General features: G+C 39.1%; 1 protein-coding gene across 2 annotated transcripts in view; it reads left to right on the plus strand.

The window, feature by feature from the left end:
- Nucleotides 1-1,021: 1,021 nt before the first annotated feature.
- si:dkeyp-72a4.1 (uncharacterized protein LOC100148058 homolog) overlaps nt 1,022-18,972 on the plus strand; it is a 113,815-nt gene continuing 95,864 nt past the window's right edge. For both annotated transcript variants that reach the window (XM_042218794.1, XM_042218795.1), the window contains exon 1: nt 1,022-1,305. In XM_042218794.1, the coding sequence (XP_042074728.1) occupies nt 1,266-1,305 (40 nt within the window). In that variant the 5' untranslated portion in view covers nt 1,022-1,265. The remainder of the gene's footprint in view (nt 1,306-18,972) is intronic.

Here is an 18,972-nt window from a genome sequence, read left to right on the forward strand (position 1 = left end):
TTTAGACCCGCCTGACACCAACAAGCACGCCTCGTTAAAAGTCACTTAAATGATCCATTCTGATTCTCAGTTTATAATTTAGCAGCTCATGCCTACATGTCTGGACTGAGTTACTGTCATGTTTTTTGCTTATTAGATATTTGCATTAATGAGCAGTTGAACAGATGTACCTAACAAAGTCACCGGTGAGCATAGACACACATATATAAGCACACGTGTCTCCTGTTGTTAGACATTTGGAGGCAAATAGTCTAAACTATGTATGTTTGTGTTTTTTAAAGAACAATTAAATCACATTTTTTGGTCAGTTTTGACAGCCTTAATGCATAATAACAGGTATGTTCGCAGGTGCAAATAAATTCCGCAGTGTTTCAGAAACATGGCGCATTCCTTGAATTGTAGAGTCAGTGCACATCTGATGTCATCTCATGGTCACGCCTTTTTTTAATCAAGTGAAAGCGAAAAGTCATTCATCCTACAAGCCGCCAAGGTTGTTAAGAATTTCAGTTCTAATCTCGCTTCATACTGGAGACAGAGTTTGAAAAACAGAACATTAACCGACCTGTCTCCATACAAACATCAGCTTAAGACAACAGAACAAAGCTTTCTGCACTTGCGGCTCTTCTTTGTGCACTATACTAAGCTCCCCAAGCCTTAAGAATGTGCATGTGGATTTCCTACGTGCCCTCATGTAGACATGCTGGTATTATACCATTTAAACTGCAGTTTCACTAAAGATTGGATCTGTCACACACAGCCAAAGTGATGCAGTACATGTAAGCTGTGAACTGGCTTAGCGCTCTGCGTTGCAAGGTTACACAGAGGAGAGGAAAGAATAATGTCTCAGTGCCTGACTGAGTAAGCCCACACTAGCAGGTGATTGCTTTCTTCCTCTCCTCAGCACCTCCTCTTCTTCAACCTTTGCAACTCCTCTCTCTCTTCGTGCTCCTCCCATTTCCCTGCCCCTGTGTACCTCATAAATCTTCATCTGCAGTACACGTGCTCCATGTAAGTCCAACACTTCCACTTTCGCAGCAAGTGAGAGCAGGAATGAGAGAAAGTCAGAATGAGATTGGAGACACTTGACGAGGCAATAAAAGCAGCTCATTTCTTCTCCCGCACCTTTCTCCTGGCTCTGTTTGCTCGCTCACTCCTCGCTCGCTCACTCCCCGAGCTGCTACACAGACTCCGTCATCAAAACACACACAGTGAGGCGTGTTGGCTCGCTCACTCTACAGCCACACAATCTGGATCAAGCGTTCAAGATGCAGCAGCAGGGAAAGATGTCTTCTGATTCCCTGTCAGGTAAAGGCAAGAATAAGATCTGTGTTTCTCTGCCTTCCTTCCCACTTCTTGTCATCACTATTCATCCTGTTTCCTCTCCTTACTTCAGTGTTAGAATTCTGGTTTCTGTTTGTGTAATTCTTTGCTTCGTATGCAAGCCCATGAGTTCAAGTGTTGCGTTAAAAGAGGTGATAACCATGGTGATTGTAACTGTAAATTACATAGTGTGTGTGTATGTGTTGTATTTTTTCCATATGGCAGTGCTAAAAGAGTACATTAAGGTGGAGTTGCTCGTGCTACTATGACTACCTCACTTCACAGCTGAGAAAGTGGATACGGACTAGAAAACATTGCATTCTTCTGACCTAGATATACTGACAAGGCTTGTGCTGCTTTTTCCTTCAACTTACAGTGTTTAATAGGTTGCGGCTGATTGCCAGAAAGTGTTGTTTGGGCTTGCTCCTATAGAGTGACAACATAATTTGCATGCAGGTCGTATGTGAATTTTAAACCACGAAAGATCAAAGCAAGTAGCTCGGGCTGAGGAAGAGTGCATTTACATTTGCTGTGCTCGGTCTGTGGAGGTTGATAGCTGTCCTCTGTGATGAGGATGCTCCTGCTGGGTATTGAGTTGGGAACTAGACTGTTCGCACTCATTGGCTGTTTGTTGTGTAATCCATTTGATTAGAGCCAGAGGGATAGATTCGTCCTCAGTGAAGCCTACTTTGATTTATTGTACAATGAAAGGTTTGATCATTCTGTTAATGTGTCGTGGGAATCTCAGCATCAACCTAATTAAGGCTACTTAGTGAGAATAAGAAGTTTGAAAAAACTTGGCGAGGTGTAGAGAATAAATTGAAACTGTAAATGTAAAGAGGACCAAGTTAAAATATATATATATATGGATAAACCAAAAGTGCACCAAAAACAAATATAATTTGGCACTGATTAAATTAAGAAACGTAACAAGATGATTTAGTTTAATTAGCATTAGTATTTTTTACAGTACTGAGTGTTGTTTTCTCTGTTCTTTGAGCTACATTAGCTCAGCACCTCACTCTATCAGTCTCCTGACTCATTTCTGTCTTGAGCTTTTCTTGACCAACTAATAGGTACAAAGCTGAACCTATGACAGTCCCATCATTTGCCTACTGAAGAAAATAAAGAAAAGCTAAATCTGGGAATTATTAGAAAAGAGGAATACAAGTAATGGAAAATTGACATAGAAACATCAGTCCATGTTACATTTTAAAAACAAATCCTCGTCTATTTATTTATTTATTTATTTATTTTTAACACATTGATAAAATGTAACTTTCTTTCTTTCTTTTTTGGCAGTTTTGATCCCCCACAGATCTTAAGTAGTCTTAAGTAGGATGTGAAGACTTCTTCATACACTGAAAATGATTATGTGCAAGTTAATAGAGCCTGACCTGTTTGTCACATGTTATTATCGGCCAATATTACCTATCTGCTAATATATTGGTATTGGCATTTATAACAGCTGATTAATGACAATAAAAAAGCAACGTAGAGCTGGGAGAAACACCCATATTCAACAATTATGAATATTGATGTTCCATAGTTTATCCTCGTCCCTGATGGCAACACACGTGTTTGAACACCACAAATGCAACTTGCTAAGCAGTCGAGCAGAGTATAAACGAGTGAATATATAATACACGTAACAAATGAAAGGAAAATCTGTTTATTTCCTTTTATTTGATATTTTTTATTTAAAAAAATATCCACCAAAATATTGGAATATTGGCTTTTTCAATAACCAAATATTGGTATTAGTCTTAAAAATCCCATATCAGTCGAGCTGCATAACATAGTTCTTGACTGATGTATTTATAGTTTGTTTGTTTTTTAATGACCAAGTACATAAAAAACCTATCAATAAAATATTGATAAGTTGTCTCTAAGTGTTAAATAAGGGTTTTGATGCCTTTTCCCATCTAGCTATGTTTAACTTGTTTGATCTTAGCATTTAGTCCATTATTTTGGTTAATGTGGGCAAGGGGGACTTTTATGATTAAGAGGATGCATGGCAAAAAAACAAGAAATCAAGAAGGGGGAAATATTTTTTCACAGCACTTTGAGTTACAGTTAAGTAGTGAATATCTTCATTGCACTCTTAAAACAGTGACTTTGCAGTTGGCGTTTGTTTAAATAGCTAACATTGCTGTATTGTGCATTATGGCAGTTGGAAGACAAAATAAAAGTGGCTCCCGCAGTGTTCTTCATTACTTACTGACACATTGCTCCTGTTCTGACATGACACCTGTCACCCATCGCAAATTTAATTCAGGCTCCAAGTGAAATCCCTCTCATCTCCTTTGCTGCTCTTCGTCTGTGAGCAAGACAACAGCAGAAAACACAGCTGTGTACTTCCCATAGACGAAAGGCTGTTATTAGTAGAGCCATCCTTATATGAACAAGAAAAGCAGAATCTACTCTGTGTGTTGTATTGGAACCTCAGCACTGACAATAATAGCTGGTCAGAAGGGTTACATAATCTGTGTGAGTGCAAGAGAGAAGTGTGAAGGTTCACAGGAAGCTAAATGCAAGTGGAGAAAAAAGGTAAACATCAGCAAAACCATTTATTCAATATAGAAATAAAGTAAAGAATCGTCCCTGTCAGCCTCTTTGCATTTCAGCTGCATGCCGCTGTGGTTTCCCTTTTTTGACAGCAGTACTTTTTTTCTGATTGCCTTGGCACAGATTCTACAACAGTTTGAATGTGAAAAAAACTCTTAATCAAAGAACCAAACTGTGCTGAAAGCAGCTGGCAGCAAGCACTTCACTGAAACAAACTCCATTTTCACAAAAGACTCTGACCATCTTTGTATGTCACAGGAAATGAAAACAGTGTACTCAATAAAATCAGCAATAATAACGAAGCACATAAAGAACAATTCTCTCCTCTTCCCCTTGAAGAGGGAAAACATTTTCCCCTTGATTTAATATATTTCGTACGCAAGTACGTGTATTCTCAAACACAGCAGCAACAAACCAGAGAAACCATCAAATATGTAACATGGTTAAAAAAAAACAGGGTCCTCAAAGTACAAGCCAATAGCAGACCATTTAATGAGACCAAGGACAGTGTGCACTATTTTACATTTTATTCATCAAAAGTTCATGTTATACAAAATGAGACCAAAGCTGAACGTCTCTTAACCCTCAGCCCATTCGTTGTAACTATCAATGCGGACTAAAATTTTTCCTAAGAGCTAAAAAAAAATGTAACAGCCACTTCAAATACAGTGAAAATATTTCCAACATAAATCTCCACCTTCTGATACGACACGTTCACTAATGTGTCTGTCCGCCTGCGTGGCTGCCTAAATTTGCACATAGTCATAAAACCCTTTTTTTGGTAAAAAGATACCATTCTTAATCAGGATTGGGCTTCATAAAGGGTTAAACGGAGCTGTAATTTGTGCTTAACTTTCCTCATGCATGCTAGGCCACAATTATCAAAGGAATGTCCATCAGCAAAAAATCCACAGAATGATATGTAGGGTTACAAAACTCGTGGAGCAAATTATTGATACAAATCGCCAACCTAGGCAAAAAGTTTCGCACCATTTCCTTTCAATTATATGCTAAACTCAGTCTGAAACATATGGCACTTTTTCTTCTTTTTGGTTTTTTCGGATTTGAGGTGTAACATCCAGTGGCAAATCTTAATTCAACGTCAGTGCAAACACACGCCAGTTCTAAACAGCTGCTTGAGTTTTGAGGCTGGGGAGCTGTTGTTATTCATGCATAAACAAGAGTCGCTGCAACAAATAGAAGAAAAGCCTGAAAGAAGTGCAACGCTGTCTTCCACAGAGAAGAAGCAGAAAAGTAAGTTTGAAGAAGCGCAATAGGGAGAAGCAAAAGGAAAAGATGTGGTAGGGTAAAATTGCATCAGCTGTCCTGTCCTACATAAGAACAGTACATAATCAAGAAAGCAACTGACCCTGAACACAGCTTCTTTCTTTCCACTAAAACATCCCCACTCTCTAAATGGCCTTAGCTAACTCAACGTCTGCATCTCAGGCTGGTTATAAATGGCAATGCTACATGAACCGACCTTATATTGGAGCCAAGCAAGTGCCAGCAATTACGCCTGACTGCCTGAAGGGAGAGAGAGCCAACCTACTGACACCTTAGCCAGGATTACAAGTTGTTGTAGTGAATTAATTAGGGAATGGGTCCAGAAATATTTGTGTCCAGGTCTGTGGTGAAGCAGAGCAAACACACTTCCAAGTTACATGATTGGCTTTCTTTGTCACCCCACTATTCCAAATAACACATGCTGCCTGGCTTCAGCCTCGTCTCTCTTCCTTGAGCTGCCTTGTTTCAAAAAGTTTGCTTTTCTCGCCTCGTCCATAATTGTTCTTGACTGTCATCTGCACTGGCTTTATATAAGAGGAAATCACAAGCCCGACAATAAATTTCAGTCTTTTCGTCTTTTCGTACCTTTGGGTTTGTCCGATGTTTGTATGACAAGAGGGAACAGCCTCATCTAAGTCACAGTCTGCAGATAATCACGGTAGCGCCACCTACTGTAAGCACACTACACTGTTTTATGCATGCATCTTGCGTGTAGTCAACACAATTGCCTCGTGCTTTAAAGTTAAGTGTAACTAAATAGTGTAGAAACTACATGATATGCAGAGAGGGTATATTCAATTGTTCATATCATGTTCGAGTGAAGAAAGTCAATAATATGTTAAATCTCGCGACAGAGCATGTGATTTCATCTCGCGCACTTCGGATCGTGGTTTGATCCTCGACTGCTCACAATCCGAAGCACGGACGGTCGAGCAGTCGCCTCTACTTTTTTCGGTATAACAAAAACAGGACATTGGGTGGTTGTTACATTTACAAAAGTCTAACTTGTAATTTGAACAAAAGTATTTCATGTTTCTATGGTGAACATAATGAAATCATGTAAGATCTGTATGAAATTCAGCTACTTAATTTGTTCTTATTCAGATAACATTATACAATCTAGTAAGAGCTGTCCAGGGTGTACCCCACCTCTTAACCTATCACTTAAGGGGTACCCACATGGAAAAGATATACATAAATCTTATAAAGTTAATATCTGTCTTGTGTGGAACTTGTATGAAAAGCATACAAGAGTGAAAACAGATATAAGATCCCTTGAAAAATTATATGAAACTTGCATGTTTTGGATACTTGGATACTAAAACAATATATGAAAGTAATGAGAAAGTGGCCACTTTCATGAGTAAATCACATAAGCCTAGTAAGTAGAAGTAGGCCACATCTTATGCAAGTCTTTTATAAGTTTTTACTATTTCTTTTTCATATGGGTTTGCCCCAGCCCCACTGCAACCCAGATGATGATAAGAGGATGGTAGTTGTTGTAAATTCAGCTTTTATCTTAACCAGACTCTAGACTTTGTTGAACATTATGTAATAGAAGACAACATTTATTATTTAAGTGACCAAGTAGTATTGGGGTAAAAGTTAATGAATAGTGTTGGAATAAAATGACAAAATTGTGAAGGATTAAAATATTCCAAGAGCTCAACTTACTTCATCTAAACACGTTTCAATCACGTTTTATCAACACAACATGCACAGGTTTATTAAATATGAATGAGTTGTGTTGATTTAACTCAGTTGTTTAAGTTTCTGCCAAAGCAAAACAATTGTTTGCAACTAATGTCCACTATTGATTTAAGTAAATCCAACATGCTCTTTTTTTTCTGTGCATGGGGAATGATCTTGCAGCTTAGTTTCACAAACTTTTTTAAAAGGGCCTCCAGGTTTCTGAATTACCTCCAGCAGGTATAGTTGCTCCACAACTTTAAGTATTTACATTAGTGGAATAAAAGGATTGACTTTAGGAAATAAGAATAAAGAGCTTCCTGTGCATTTAGACATCATTAATTCAGATGCTCAGATGAAGCAGGTCAGTTAAGAGGTTCAGAAATAAACATTAACAACATTTCCTTTTTGACTGAGGGGCAGACAAATGATGCTTAAACAGTAGCTACCGAGGAAGTACAAAGTCTGGATCGGTGAAAAAAAAAAAACATCCTCCATTAATGTCAAGTGTAGCACTTCCTACACAACTCCTACTCACCAGCCAAGAGAGATGGCTCAAAATCTACTCTATTGTTTATTGGAGGGGGGGTTGCATTCAAGTATGATCCATAATTGGTTTATAGGCTTTTTTTTTTGTTTGTTTATTTCTTCTTTGTCATCACATACAAGCTCACAGGGACACGATGTTACTTGTGCACACACAGGGTTTTTTTTCCCACATATAGTTTTCACAGTCCAGTTGTTCCTCAGAGAACAAGAGAACTGTTGACAAGTTGGGCCACATTGCTTTTTCAAACATTGCTTTTTCAATAAAAGCCAGCTAGAATGGCAAAAATGACTGCTCATTTTTCCCAAGGAGCAATGAAAGACAAAGTGTGAGTGTACTAACAGGACGGTCATCCTGAATTGAAACAGATGTGCCAGCAGACACAGCAGGAGGTACCAGCTCACCTTCCTCCTTCCGATAAACAAACAACCATCCAAACCATCAGCAATAACAACTTGTGAGACTTTCAGGTCTTTTCTTCTCTCCATGCACATAAATCAGATCATAGAGAAAAGGTCCACAGTTTTATCCGTCTCTTGATAAGAGACTGATTACCAGTGGTTACATACTTTAAATAATTTTAGAAAACACATGCACAACCACTTCACTTAAGTGCCATGTGCTCAAAAATATGAATATACTTGTCTCTATTTATCATTTGTTTTTCAATTTTTTTCTTCATTTAACCTCTGAAAGTCTAAGACAAACAAACAATAAAAGCACCTTGCTGTAGGAAAATGAGCAACTGCTAGACCAGAGGGGTTTACTATGACCCAAATTTAAAATAACTAGACTTTCTTTGTGTGAGCTAGCTCAACAAAAGCTAAAACACCAGCCAGAGACGATGGCTAGTACAATGGTTGCGGTAGATGGCCGCCCCTCCCTGAGCCTGGTTCTGCTGAAGGTTTCCTCCTGTTAAAAGAGAGTTTTTCCATCCCACTGTAACCAGAGTGCTCGCTCAAAGGGGCTCATGTAATTGTTGGGGTTTTCTCTGTTATCTCTGATTTATTGTAGGGTCTTTACCTTAGAATTCATAGTGCCTTGAGGCAACTGTTGCTGTGATTTTGTGCTATATAAATCATACTGAATTGACTGAATTGAATTGAACAAAGCTTTCTGTGTGCTTACAGAGAAGGAGGCTTGCAACACCTCCCTTCTGCACAAAATGGACTGATCCAGTGCCACCTGGAGGAGAATTGGAGAGTTGAGATGTATCTGTAAAAATATATTACAGCAAAAACAGCTACAAAGTGCAACCACGGAATATTGCTATTCTGGTAAATTCATGAGTTGATGTCATTATTTTGAAGCACATAATTATGCAATCATAATAATGTCATGGTTGCACACCAGAGCTCCAAAACATTAAATTGTACCAGTGAAAAGCATGACACTCAAGAAGAGAATTTAGTTCTGATGTAAACCCATAATGAAGTTTTTTTTAACAAATCAAGGTTAAATTAATTAATAAATACAAATATCTCGTAATATTAATCCATCTGCTCTTCTTTTTTTGAAATTCTGAAAGTATTAAAAAAAAATACAGACCTCCAGACTTCCACTACTTTTTTAACTGCATCAACTCTTTCATTGACATTCATGCTTCAACGACACTGTCATGGAAAGGTTTTTGTGTGATTGCGATGCTTTATCTTTCAAACCGAAGCTTCGGGTTATGTGTGGAAAACACATTATCATGGCGAACTAGGCAGTTTAAAAAAGAACAACCCTTCTTCTGCACTCCTATATGAAGATTTGTGATGAATAGTTTGAATCTACAAAGCATCTAGAAGCAACAGTGCTGGCTGCTATATTGTTTTGTGCACTCACCAGTCATGTTGTCACACCTCTTCAACTGCTCTTTACCACGATTTACAGAAGAAGAAGAAAAGAAAATATCTAATTAGTGGCAGTTCTCCAGGTTAAAATATCTTTTTTATGCTAGAGGTCAAAGCAAAATGGCCAGACTGCTTCAGGGTTATAGGAATGCAACAGTAACTGCGTTGCCATTTACATTTGAATGCCTTGTATTAGTGGTTCAAGCTGGTTAAGGTGGTGCAATGGTGTGAGGGAGACTTCTTGGCACACTTAACTACTAACTGAGCATTGTTTAAACATCATAGCTTACATAACTATTGTTGCTGACCATGTCCATTCTTTTTAATGATCATATTGTACTGATTTTCTAAAGGCTGCTTTCAGTTACCAGGGTTGTATCTGTCTGTTTTTGCCAAGCGTAGTGACCGTTCTTCAAAGATACTTGAACACTGTCACACGTAGAAGATTTGTGATCGTTTTCTCACTTGTCAGAGCTGTACATTACATTTTAACTGATGCCCCATAGTCACAAAATTGCTCAAGCCTAATGTATACCATGTGGAAAAAAAGAGCTGCACATACTTCACTTCTTTTCGCGAGCTTTGCACCAACGCCGTGTGGTTTACACAGCAATTCTAGCCTTATGCCAGTAGTAGCTTCATATTGCTTAAGTGCCTTTAGTATGACTTCATCTTTGAGTCTGTTGACAGCAAAAATGAGGAGTTGTCAAGAGTATCGTGACAGAGCTACAAATGACGCCTGTAAAGTTCTCCAAACCATGTGGGAATAAGACTAAAACGTTATTTATTTTTGTGCTTTCTTCATGTCTGTCACTTCTTTTTAAGTTGTGATTGGTGGCGGTGCACAGCTTTAAGTCACAGGCAGGCCCGTGACATTTATATGCTTGCATGGCATTTCTGAAAAGCTCTGAGAGGAGGTTCAATCACCGTCTCTGCATGTGGCCTTAACTTGTGGCCTTTGCTATGTAGCTTTGTATGAGCAGAAAAGAAGATGAAGCTTTCGATCACAAGTGGAGCCAATCCAGCAGCTCTAAATCTCTCTTACTGCTGCATTAGGGCAAAGGTACTTGTGTAGCCAGCAGCATGTAGACAGGCGGGATTTATTGCTTACTACTCAAAAGGATGCATCTCTTCTTAAGTGCTTCTTCAGTGGTTTATGATGAATGCGTATTACCTTGTAATATCCCATTCCCAAGTCAGTTTCCATCTTTGAAACTTTAAACATTCTGCAAGCTTTGTGTGTAGTGGGATATGCAGAATTTGTTACATAAATCAAGGCTGCACTCCCAGTTTTTGGTATCTGAAACTATACCACATTCTAATTAGTCAGGACATGCAAAAGCAAGGTCTGAATGCAACACAGCCCAACTAATGTCACTAGTTTCACCTGAGTTTGTTTTATCAGTTTGAGCAAAGATACAATCTTACCAGAATGTCCTTATTCCCTCTATGTTGTACTGCTCAAAAATAATAATAATTAAAGGAACACTGTTTAATCAGAGTATAGCATCAAGTCAGTTAAACTTCTGGGATATTGATCTGGTCAGTTAAGTAGCAGATGGGGTTATAAATCAGTTTCAGCTGCTTTGGCGTTAATTAAACTAATAAAAGGTACAGTAGAGGAGCAACAATAAGACAACCCCTAAACAGTAATGGTTTTACATGTAGAGACCACTGACTTTTTTCCTGCTAAGATTGGAACATTAATGTGTGCCATTACCAGAATGTTTGCTGTGTGTCCTAGCACAGTCTCAAAAGTAGGAGGATGAGGAAATTCCAGGAGAAGAAGATACTCTAGGAGAGCAGGACACAGCTATAGAAGGTCCTTTACTGATCAGGAAGGCCGATATCTGATTCTGGAGGACCAAAGTGACCTCCAGCAGTGTTACGTTTCCCTAAAAGGGGTCCAGGCGATGAGGGGAAGTAACAAAAAGTGTCCGGGTCAGAAAAAGGAGACAGAGGCAAAATGGTTAAATTAAGGAGTTTTATTACGGTTTCTAATAAAACTTCGTTTTTAAGTGGAGTGTAACAAGCAGGAAACTGGTGTGAATATCTTACCAAACAAACAGGTGGCCCGAGGGCCTGGCATCCACTAGTGCCACTCCTTAGCATTGTAAAGTGCGATTGGTATTTGTCATTGAATTCCAGAATTGGCAGGCTCCACCACTGGCACCCTTTGCTCTTCACAGGTTCCCCCTGAGCACATGTGACAGATGTTTCTGGAGAAGCCATGGAGAACACTATGCTGCCTGTGACATCGTTCAGCATGACCAGGTGGTGGTGAGTTTGATAGTCTGGGGAAGCAAATCCATGGAGGCACGCACAGACCTCTACAACATAGGCAACAGCGCCCTGACTGCCATTAGGGATTAGGATGAAATTTTGAGCAGTCTAAAGACGCGATCATATAAAGAAGATATGTGGGTCTTGATACACTATAGCAACACTGGGAAACATAAACAAATGAAGCAAGCTAAAAGATGGGTCTTATTTATACGTCTGGAACTGGATATTATCCAAACTTTGTAAGACTCTTGTAAGAGTTTTATTTGGATGAGCTGGCAGGTTAAAAATCCATAACATGTAGGAGTTGTAGGTGCAGTGACTGTTCTCTCATGGCAATTCAATAGTAACCACAAACAAAACGGAGAACATCTACAAAAAAGGAAGTTAAATTTAAGACCTCGCTGTAAAGTTTCGTCAGATTAGATTCCAGCCAGAGTTGGCATGACATTTCCACCACTCAGCCTAAACACCTGTTTTTGCTTCCAATCTCTCAGTTTCGGCCATCACTCACTACACTGTTCACAGAAGAACATTTCAAACTGAAATTATTGATTTAAAACCATTTCATATTCTTTTGGCCAATACACCATGGCGGAAGGCCTCTGTAGCAACGAGTCGTTTTTATCGGATTGCTAAGCGCCGCTATTGATGCAGGAGTAATAAATGCTAATCTTCTGCCATTATTGATCTACTCAGTCAGCCAGTAATATGTAAAATACATGAGGGAGCAACACAGCATGGCCATAAATGTATGCAAATCCAATGTGGCCAAGCATGTGTCATCTGGGTTAGATTTAAGCATATATCTGCTATCCGACTGGAGCACTCCTTATCTTTTACACCCAGAGTGAAACACACTCATCTGTGACACTGGACTTTCATGGACATACAAATATCAATGCACACAAGCCCAATGAATATGTGATCTACTGTCTCTCGATGCTCCTGTTCATTTGAAAAACATGCTTTATTACATAACTGTGGCACAATGGAAGGTAACACTTCACAAAGAACCGGTGTGAATGTGCCACTTCTCATTCAAAAAAGCACTTTGTGGCTTCAGGATGGACAGAGCACATGGGGAACCAATGCTGTGTGTGTAATCAAGTGACCTATTTAGACCTAATGGTTCACTGTAATGTCGTAGGTATTTTATATTGATGGAAATGTTATGTAAATGATGTGAGGTGCAAAGTGTAAATAACATAAAATGGATGGTTACATTTTTATATCTACAAACGCGTCTCAAAAAAAGTAAAATGGTGAGAAAAGTTATCTTCAAAAATTTGATTAAAAAACAAAGTTCACATAATCTGGATTCACTGCATGTAAAGTGAAACATTTCAAACTTTCATGTTTTATTTTCAATAGTTATGATGTATAGCTGATGAGAATATGAAATCCAGTATCTCAAGTTATTAATAGTTCTAACAATCAATTAAAACACTAATACAATACAGAAATGTCCAACTTTTGAAACATATGTTCATTTACAAATTCTGTACTTGTTCTTAGGTCATTTAATATAAATCGAAGTGATTGGATCGTTTGGGTCAGGTGTTTCCCATCTTCCTCATGACAATATCTCACTGTTTCTCATTGGGGTTCTAGTCAGGCGAGTTGGCTGGCCTGTCGAGCAGGGTAATAGAATGATCTGTAAATCATTTGGCAAAGCTTTTGGCACTGTGGGGAGATGCTACGTCCTGTTGAAAAAGGAAGTCAGCATCTCCATAAAACTTGTGAGCAACGAAGTGCTCTGAAATCTCCTGTGTTGACATCACATTTGATATAACACAGTGGACCAGCCACCAACAACAGCAGCATGTCAGACTGCAGAGATTTATGCTGAACTCAAGACACCTTGAATTAGATCCCTCTACACTCATCCTACAGACTCTAGTTCCTTGATTTCCAACTGAGATGTGTCTGTAGAAATCTGTAAAAGACTGCCTACAAGTGCTGACAGGGTGAGGAAATAGTCTTCCTGTGGTGCTGTAGGACGCCCACTTCAAGGCCTGTCTCTGACTTGGCCTTCAATTTGGAGACGGCACTAGGGCTCTGGTCATAATAATGCTGGGACACCAGCTTGAAGTTGCCCTGTGGCACAGGATCTAGTCTGCTGTATTTGTTTTTCCTTCTGTGATGAAATATTGTTTTCGTGTTGGGTGGCTGTTTCTTTGAGTGCTGCTTGACTAAAACTCCATATGTAAATCCATATATTCTCCACTACCCAGATTTTTTACCAGGAGATAGCAGTACTCACTCTTCTAACTTTGTCTATTATGACATAGTGTGCACAAAGTTATTTATGCATGCAAATTATCAAAGTATGTTATTTATACTCAAAAGAACCTAGCAAAATTAGCCTAACTTGCTAACTTTCCCTAGGGTATGCCATAAGGCTTGTTTATGTGTTGAATGATGATTTTTCTTTTTTCCTGATACTAGTAAAGTTTGATAAGTATGTGGTTAATGGTTAATTATCAGCAAGTAATGTATTGGTTGCTGATACTTAGACTTTGCTAGTTTTCTTTTACATGTAACAGTGTATGTGTGGGAGCTTGTACTTTAACTTCTGGTTAATATGGCTTTTGAAGAAAAAAAAACAATTATCTGTTTTCCCACAAAAAGATAAAATCCTTCTGCCAGGATGTATCTGTGTTGTGCATTGTCACAGTTCCTTCAGTCTCTTCATGTATTCCCAGAATGATTCAGTGATGTTGTTATCAGTGTTTTGTGTGGACCATACCATCTGTTACAGGGATGCTTGTGCTTATTAGTTTGGGATTGTTAGCATGCAGCAGAATGATTTTTTGAATAAATTGGATTCCTTCCTGGTTGTGTTGTGATGGGTAACAATCTAAAGTAATCATTCTCAGAACCAAACCACGTCTCCAACTCCTTTTGGAGAAATACCGGTCCAAATCTGCCAGGAAGTGCTTCACTGTTGCCTGCAGACATTCATTCTTGTGGCATTCACCAGGTGACAAACAAATTGTTTTCTTTCAGAGCCGCAACTGTGTTGAACTCAATTTCATTAAAGTAACACTGAGAAAGGATGATCACACTGAGGGTCACAGGGGGGTTAATTTGATAGAAAAAGTCAAATGTTCACAGTTATGTTATTGCGTGTTGCAAATAATCTTCTCATATACAGTTTGGTTCACGTGGCCAAGTCACCAAAAGTAAACAAGCTGCTGTGGCACATGTGAAAGCCAGCTCACAAAAGCCCGATATGTCAGATACAGGTAGGTAGTGTGAGGCATTTAGTAACCAGCACCATGCAGTAGTGCTGTCCCATACTGCAAATTTTTGATTAGATCCAATACCAAGTACATACAGGGCCGATATTGCTAATACTTTTAACCTATAAAGTCAGCTTATGTAGGGGATGGTTTACACATTTATCAGCTTTCTTATGTATCTTGAAACTGGGCTTTTTGAACCACTGGAATGTAAATGCCTGTCTCTAAAGTACTTTGGCTCAACTTCTGTTGTTTAAAGGTACTAGAGACTATAAAAATAGATGTTATAGTCAACAATAAAGGTCCTATCCTGCTTGTATTACTCTGATACAAATACCAGCATTGGTCTCGATATTATGGATAATTTGGATCAATCCACCCACCTCTACCATGCAGCCTGGCCCTCTCTAGAACCTGGCTGGACATAAAAACCCACAAACACCGAATCTGCATTTCCCCATCTCTGAACGGCCTGCCAGACTCATCTTTTTCCTCTACTATAATGAAACTTGTCATTACAGCTCCATCACTTTGAGGTTTGGTGCAGAGACAATTTTTGGCCTCTTTTTAGTTGAGCAGCTCACATAAAGCCTCCGCAAGCTGCACAAGGCTCCATATCTCTGCTGGTGTTAGGATTCAAAATGACAGATCATCTTGTGGAAAATGGATTCACGGGATTCACTTTACACTCAGGAAAAAGAGGGGGAAAAAGTCCCGGTTTACTTTTTATCTTAAAATCGTCTGTTTTCCTGTATTGTGTCAGTCTGTGTTAACGAGCTGGTACTTCTGAGGTGCGGCCATCTGTTCAGTTTGTGACTGAGCTGCTTTCGGTTGCTGCCTTTTTCCAAAAGGGATCACCACAGCAGTTACAGCCACATGTTTGAGTTGGCAGATTTTTACACCAGATGCCCTTCCTGAAACAACCCCAAAGGAATTTTTGTGCCCTGCTGGGACTGAACCGGGGAGCGTTGAGTTTAACAGGTGACTGGGTAAACCACTATGAAGCAACTGACAGTTTTGGCTTTGACACATGTTAGATTCACACTCACTGGACCAAACATATACTACCATTTTTATTGACTCATTTGGGGGAATGCCTTGCCAGTCTATCAAAAAGACACTTTATTTGGTTCATATTGTATGGTTCTTATATAATTATGTCCTCATGCAGTAGACATCCTATGCCTATAGAGTTTTTTGTGTGTGTATCAATTATTTTAATTTGGGCTTTGTTTTGTGTTTCCGAAGCATGAATTTTTAAAAATACTACCCAGTTGGTGTTTCCCATCCACAGACACCACTGTCTCTTGTCCCACTGTTGGACAGATTTTTACTTTCACTGTTACGAACTGCTGCTGGTGACAGAAGCCTTTTTCCGCAAGTGAGAGGGTCACTCTAACCCCAGCAGGTGAAGAACAGGCTAATGTGCCACTACACAGAGTTCCCTGAGGCCACAGAGCAGAGCAAGGACTCCGGTCGCCCGCTGCACTTCAGGAAGGAAAGGAGTCAATCTGTTGGATGACAGACACACTGAAGAGACAGTTAATTACTGTTCTTTTATTTTTTACAAAATATATATTGATTGTGGATGCACCTCGTGTTGCACTTGTGCTTATGTACTACAGTATAGTCCTCTGAGGAAAATGCAGTATGTGCATGTCAGCTGAGGCTTTCACCTGAGGAAGCAGTGCTGTACTGACTGACAGCAGAATATGTACCCGTCATAAGCCTGGAAAAAATCAGGCGGGCCATAAAAAAAAATTTAAATCTATATTTATATCAGTGAGTTGGCCTTGGATCTGTCTGTATACACAAAGTCAGTAGGTTGTCTTGAAGATCTTTTTTAGAAATGTGGTGCACTTTTATAGCTTTGAAAAGGATGTGTGGGCCTTTTATTTCTGTCCTTATTTTCTGTTGGGTTACATACTGAAAAGCAGTGTTTAGGAGATTTAAACTGTTAGTCTTAAACACTTGGAGCACTTCCGCTTCACACGAGCTCTGCCTTACCCTCGTTGCTCAGTTGAAGGAAATGAAGGTAGACACACTTAGCAATGTCCTATCACTCAGAAGACTTCCTTCACTTTGATCTTCTCAGCCGTTCTGTCTCTGTATCATAATTTAATCAGCACCGGGATTACAAACCTGTCTCTTAAGAAGCTCTGGCTAATGGAAAACTATCTTTGACCTGGCCTGTCCACTGACTGTAAGCTGATCACACAGTTGCCATATGCTGAAAGTGTATCTCTGTGTATGTTTGCGCATTAATTTGTTTGTGCACTCGGGACTTACTCTCTAATTGCATACTTATGAGGCTATCTGGGATATGAGAGACACAACCATAAACCAGTAGGCAGTGTACACAAGCTCTAATTACACAATATTGCAACTGAGATTATTAAAAAATGAAATGCTAAAAACTTGTCATTGCATCGCAGTGCATTGAATATTCTCGTGACTCAGCATGACTGTAGAGTATTTGACAGCACTCTCTCAGTTTTACATTTCAAAGAGCGACAATGATAACCTCCAGTTTCAAGGATGCTACCTGGAAGCATAAACACATTTTTTTGTGTAAAAGAAACAAGACAGACCTCTGGCTTTTTCTTTTAAGTAAACTGAGACTTAGGTGTTTTTGTAATTACTTTTTAAATCAATTTTGCCTTTATAGATACTGCATGTTATATAGTTAGGTCCATAAGTATTTGTATGACTTTATTATTGCCTCTGTACAACACCACAGTAAATTTTAAAGGTGCTGTAGGGCCACTGAAACATGAAGGCAGAGGAGACGAGAACTTGAATTTGACTGCCATGGAGGGATATTTTAATTCGTTTCTGCAGACATTTCTATAATTATATGAATCATGATACCTACGTTGTATCTTCAGAGATGGGGTCCCTTTCACCAAAAAAGCAAAAACGAGAAGAAAAGAGACGAGCCACCGGCATCTTAATAAATTCCTCTTTACCTCAAGCCTCATCTCCTGAACTGAAATCAGGGCTCTAACACACAAAAACATGCATACATGTTTATTTATTACTTATTGTTAGAAATACTTATTGTCAGTAGATTAGACATGTGACCCTCCTGTCCGGCGATTATTCACTAAGTTCAACAAAGTTACGTCCACTTCCAGGACAGTTTCACAGCAAAAAGCAACTAACAGAGACTAACAACAGCTAACAGAGGCTAACAACAGCTAACAGAGGCTAACAACAGCTAACAGAGGCTAACAACAGCTAACAGAGGCTAACAACAGCTAACAGAGGCTAACAACAGCTGTCAGAGGCTAACAAAAGCTAACAGAGACTAGCAACAGCAAAAAGCAACAGCAAAAACAGCAAAAAGCAACAGCAAAAACAGCAATTTTACTGTCAGAAAAGTTCAGTCTATAGTCAACAGCTCACAAGTGAGCTGTTTTTTTCTAGAGAAAACGAACTAAAACTAACGAAAATATATCAGTACTACTGCCACCACTGTAGCTATGATTATGCACTTTTATTAGGAAGGGTAAGAAGACCAGTAGGTTTAATAAAAATATTGCATTCACTGTTTGGGAATTAGACATTTTTATACATAGTTCCCCATTTTTGGAGGCTAAAAAGTCCTTAGACGATTGACTAACAAGCAGTTTTATAGCCTTGTGAGGAGATTAAGCAGATAAAACAAGTTTTTGAACTTATTTTCCGTAGCTTTTCACTCAAACTATCAATAAAAGTTTAAAGATCTGTTGATGCGAGTAATGTAGGCTTTCATTAGGCTGAAAGGTTGCAAATAAACCTGAAAAATAGCAAAAACATCAGATGTGGCTATATCAACAACCTAGTATGTTCTTAAAAAGAAAGGAATACACTGGCAAGACAACTACATGATCAAGATTCTTTTCTTGGTCAAGAAAAACCCGGCTAACTAACGTGAGAGGAGAGCCGTTAGTTCATGAATGAAAATGCAGAGCTTACAACTAGAACAGGAAGGCAAGATTAGGCTTTGCTTGTCATGTTTCGGCGGTGTGGCAGGCAGGAGAGGACCCAAACGCAAACTCACGGGGACAGAACTTGAACTCAAAAACACAGCTTTATTGCTGGGAAACCAGAACACAAGCAATACAAAACTAAACTGGAAAAAGCTAATTATAATGCATACCAGGAGACACGGGGAGAATCACACACAGCATGAGGGAGAACGCGACAC

This window comes from Haplochromis burtoni, unplaced genomic scaffold, assembly GCF_018398535.1.
Source record: "Haplochromis burtoni strain Fernald_Lab_line unplaced genomic scaffold, NCSU_Asbu1 Contig_23, whole genome shotgun sequence".
Classification (NCBI taxonomy): Eukaryota; Metazoa; Chordata; class Actinopteri; order Cichliformes; family Cichlidae; genus Haplochromis; species Haplochromis burtoni.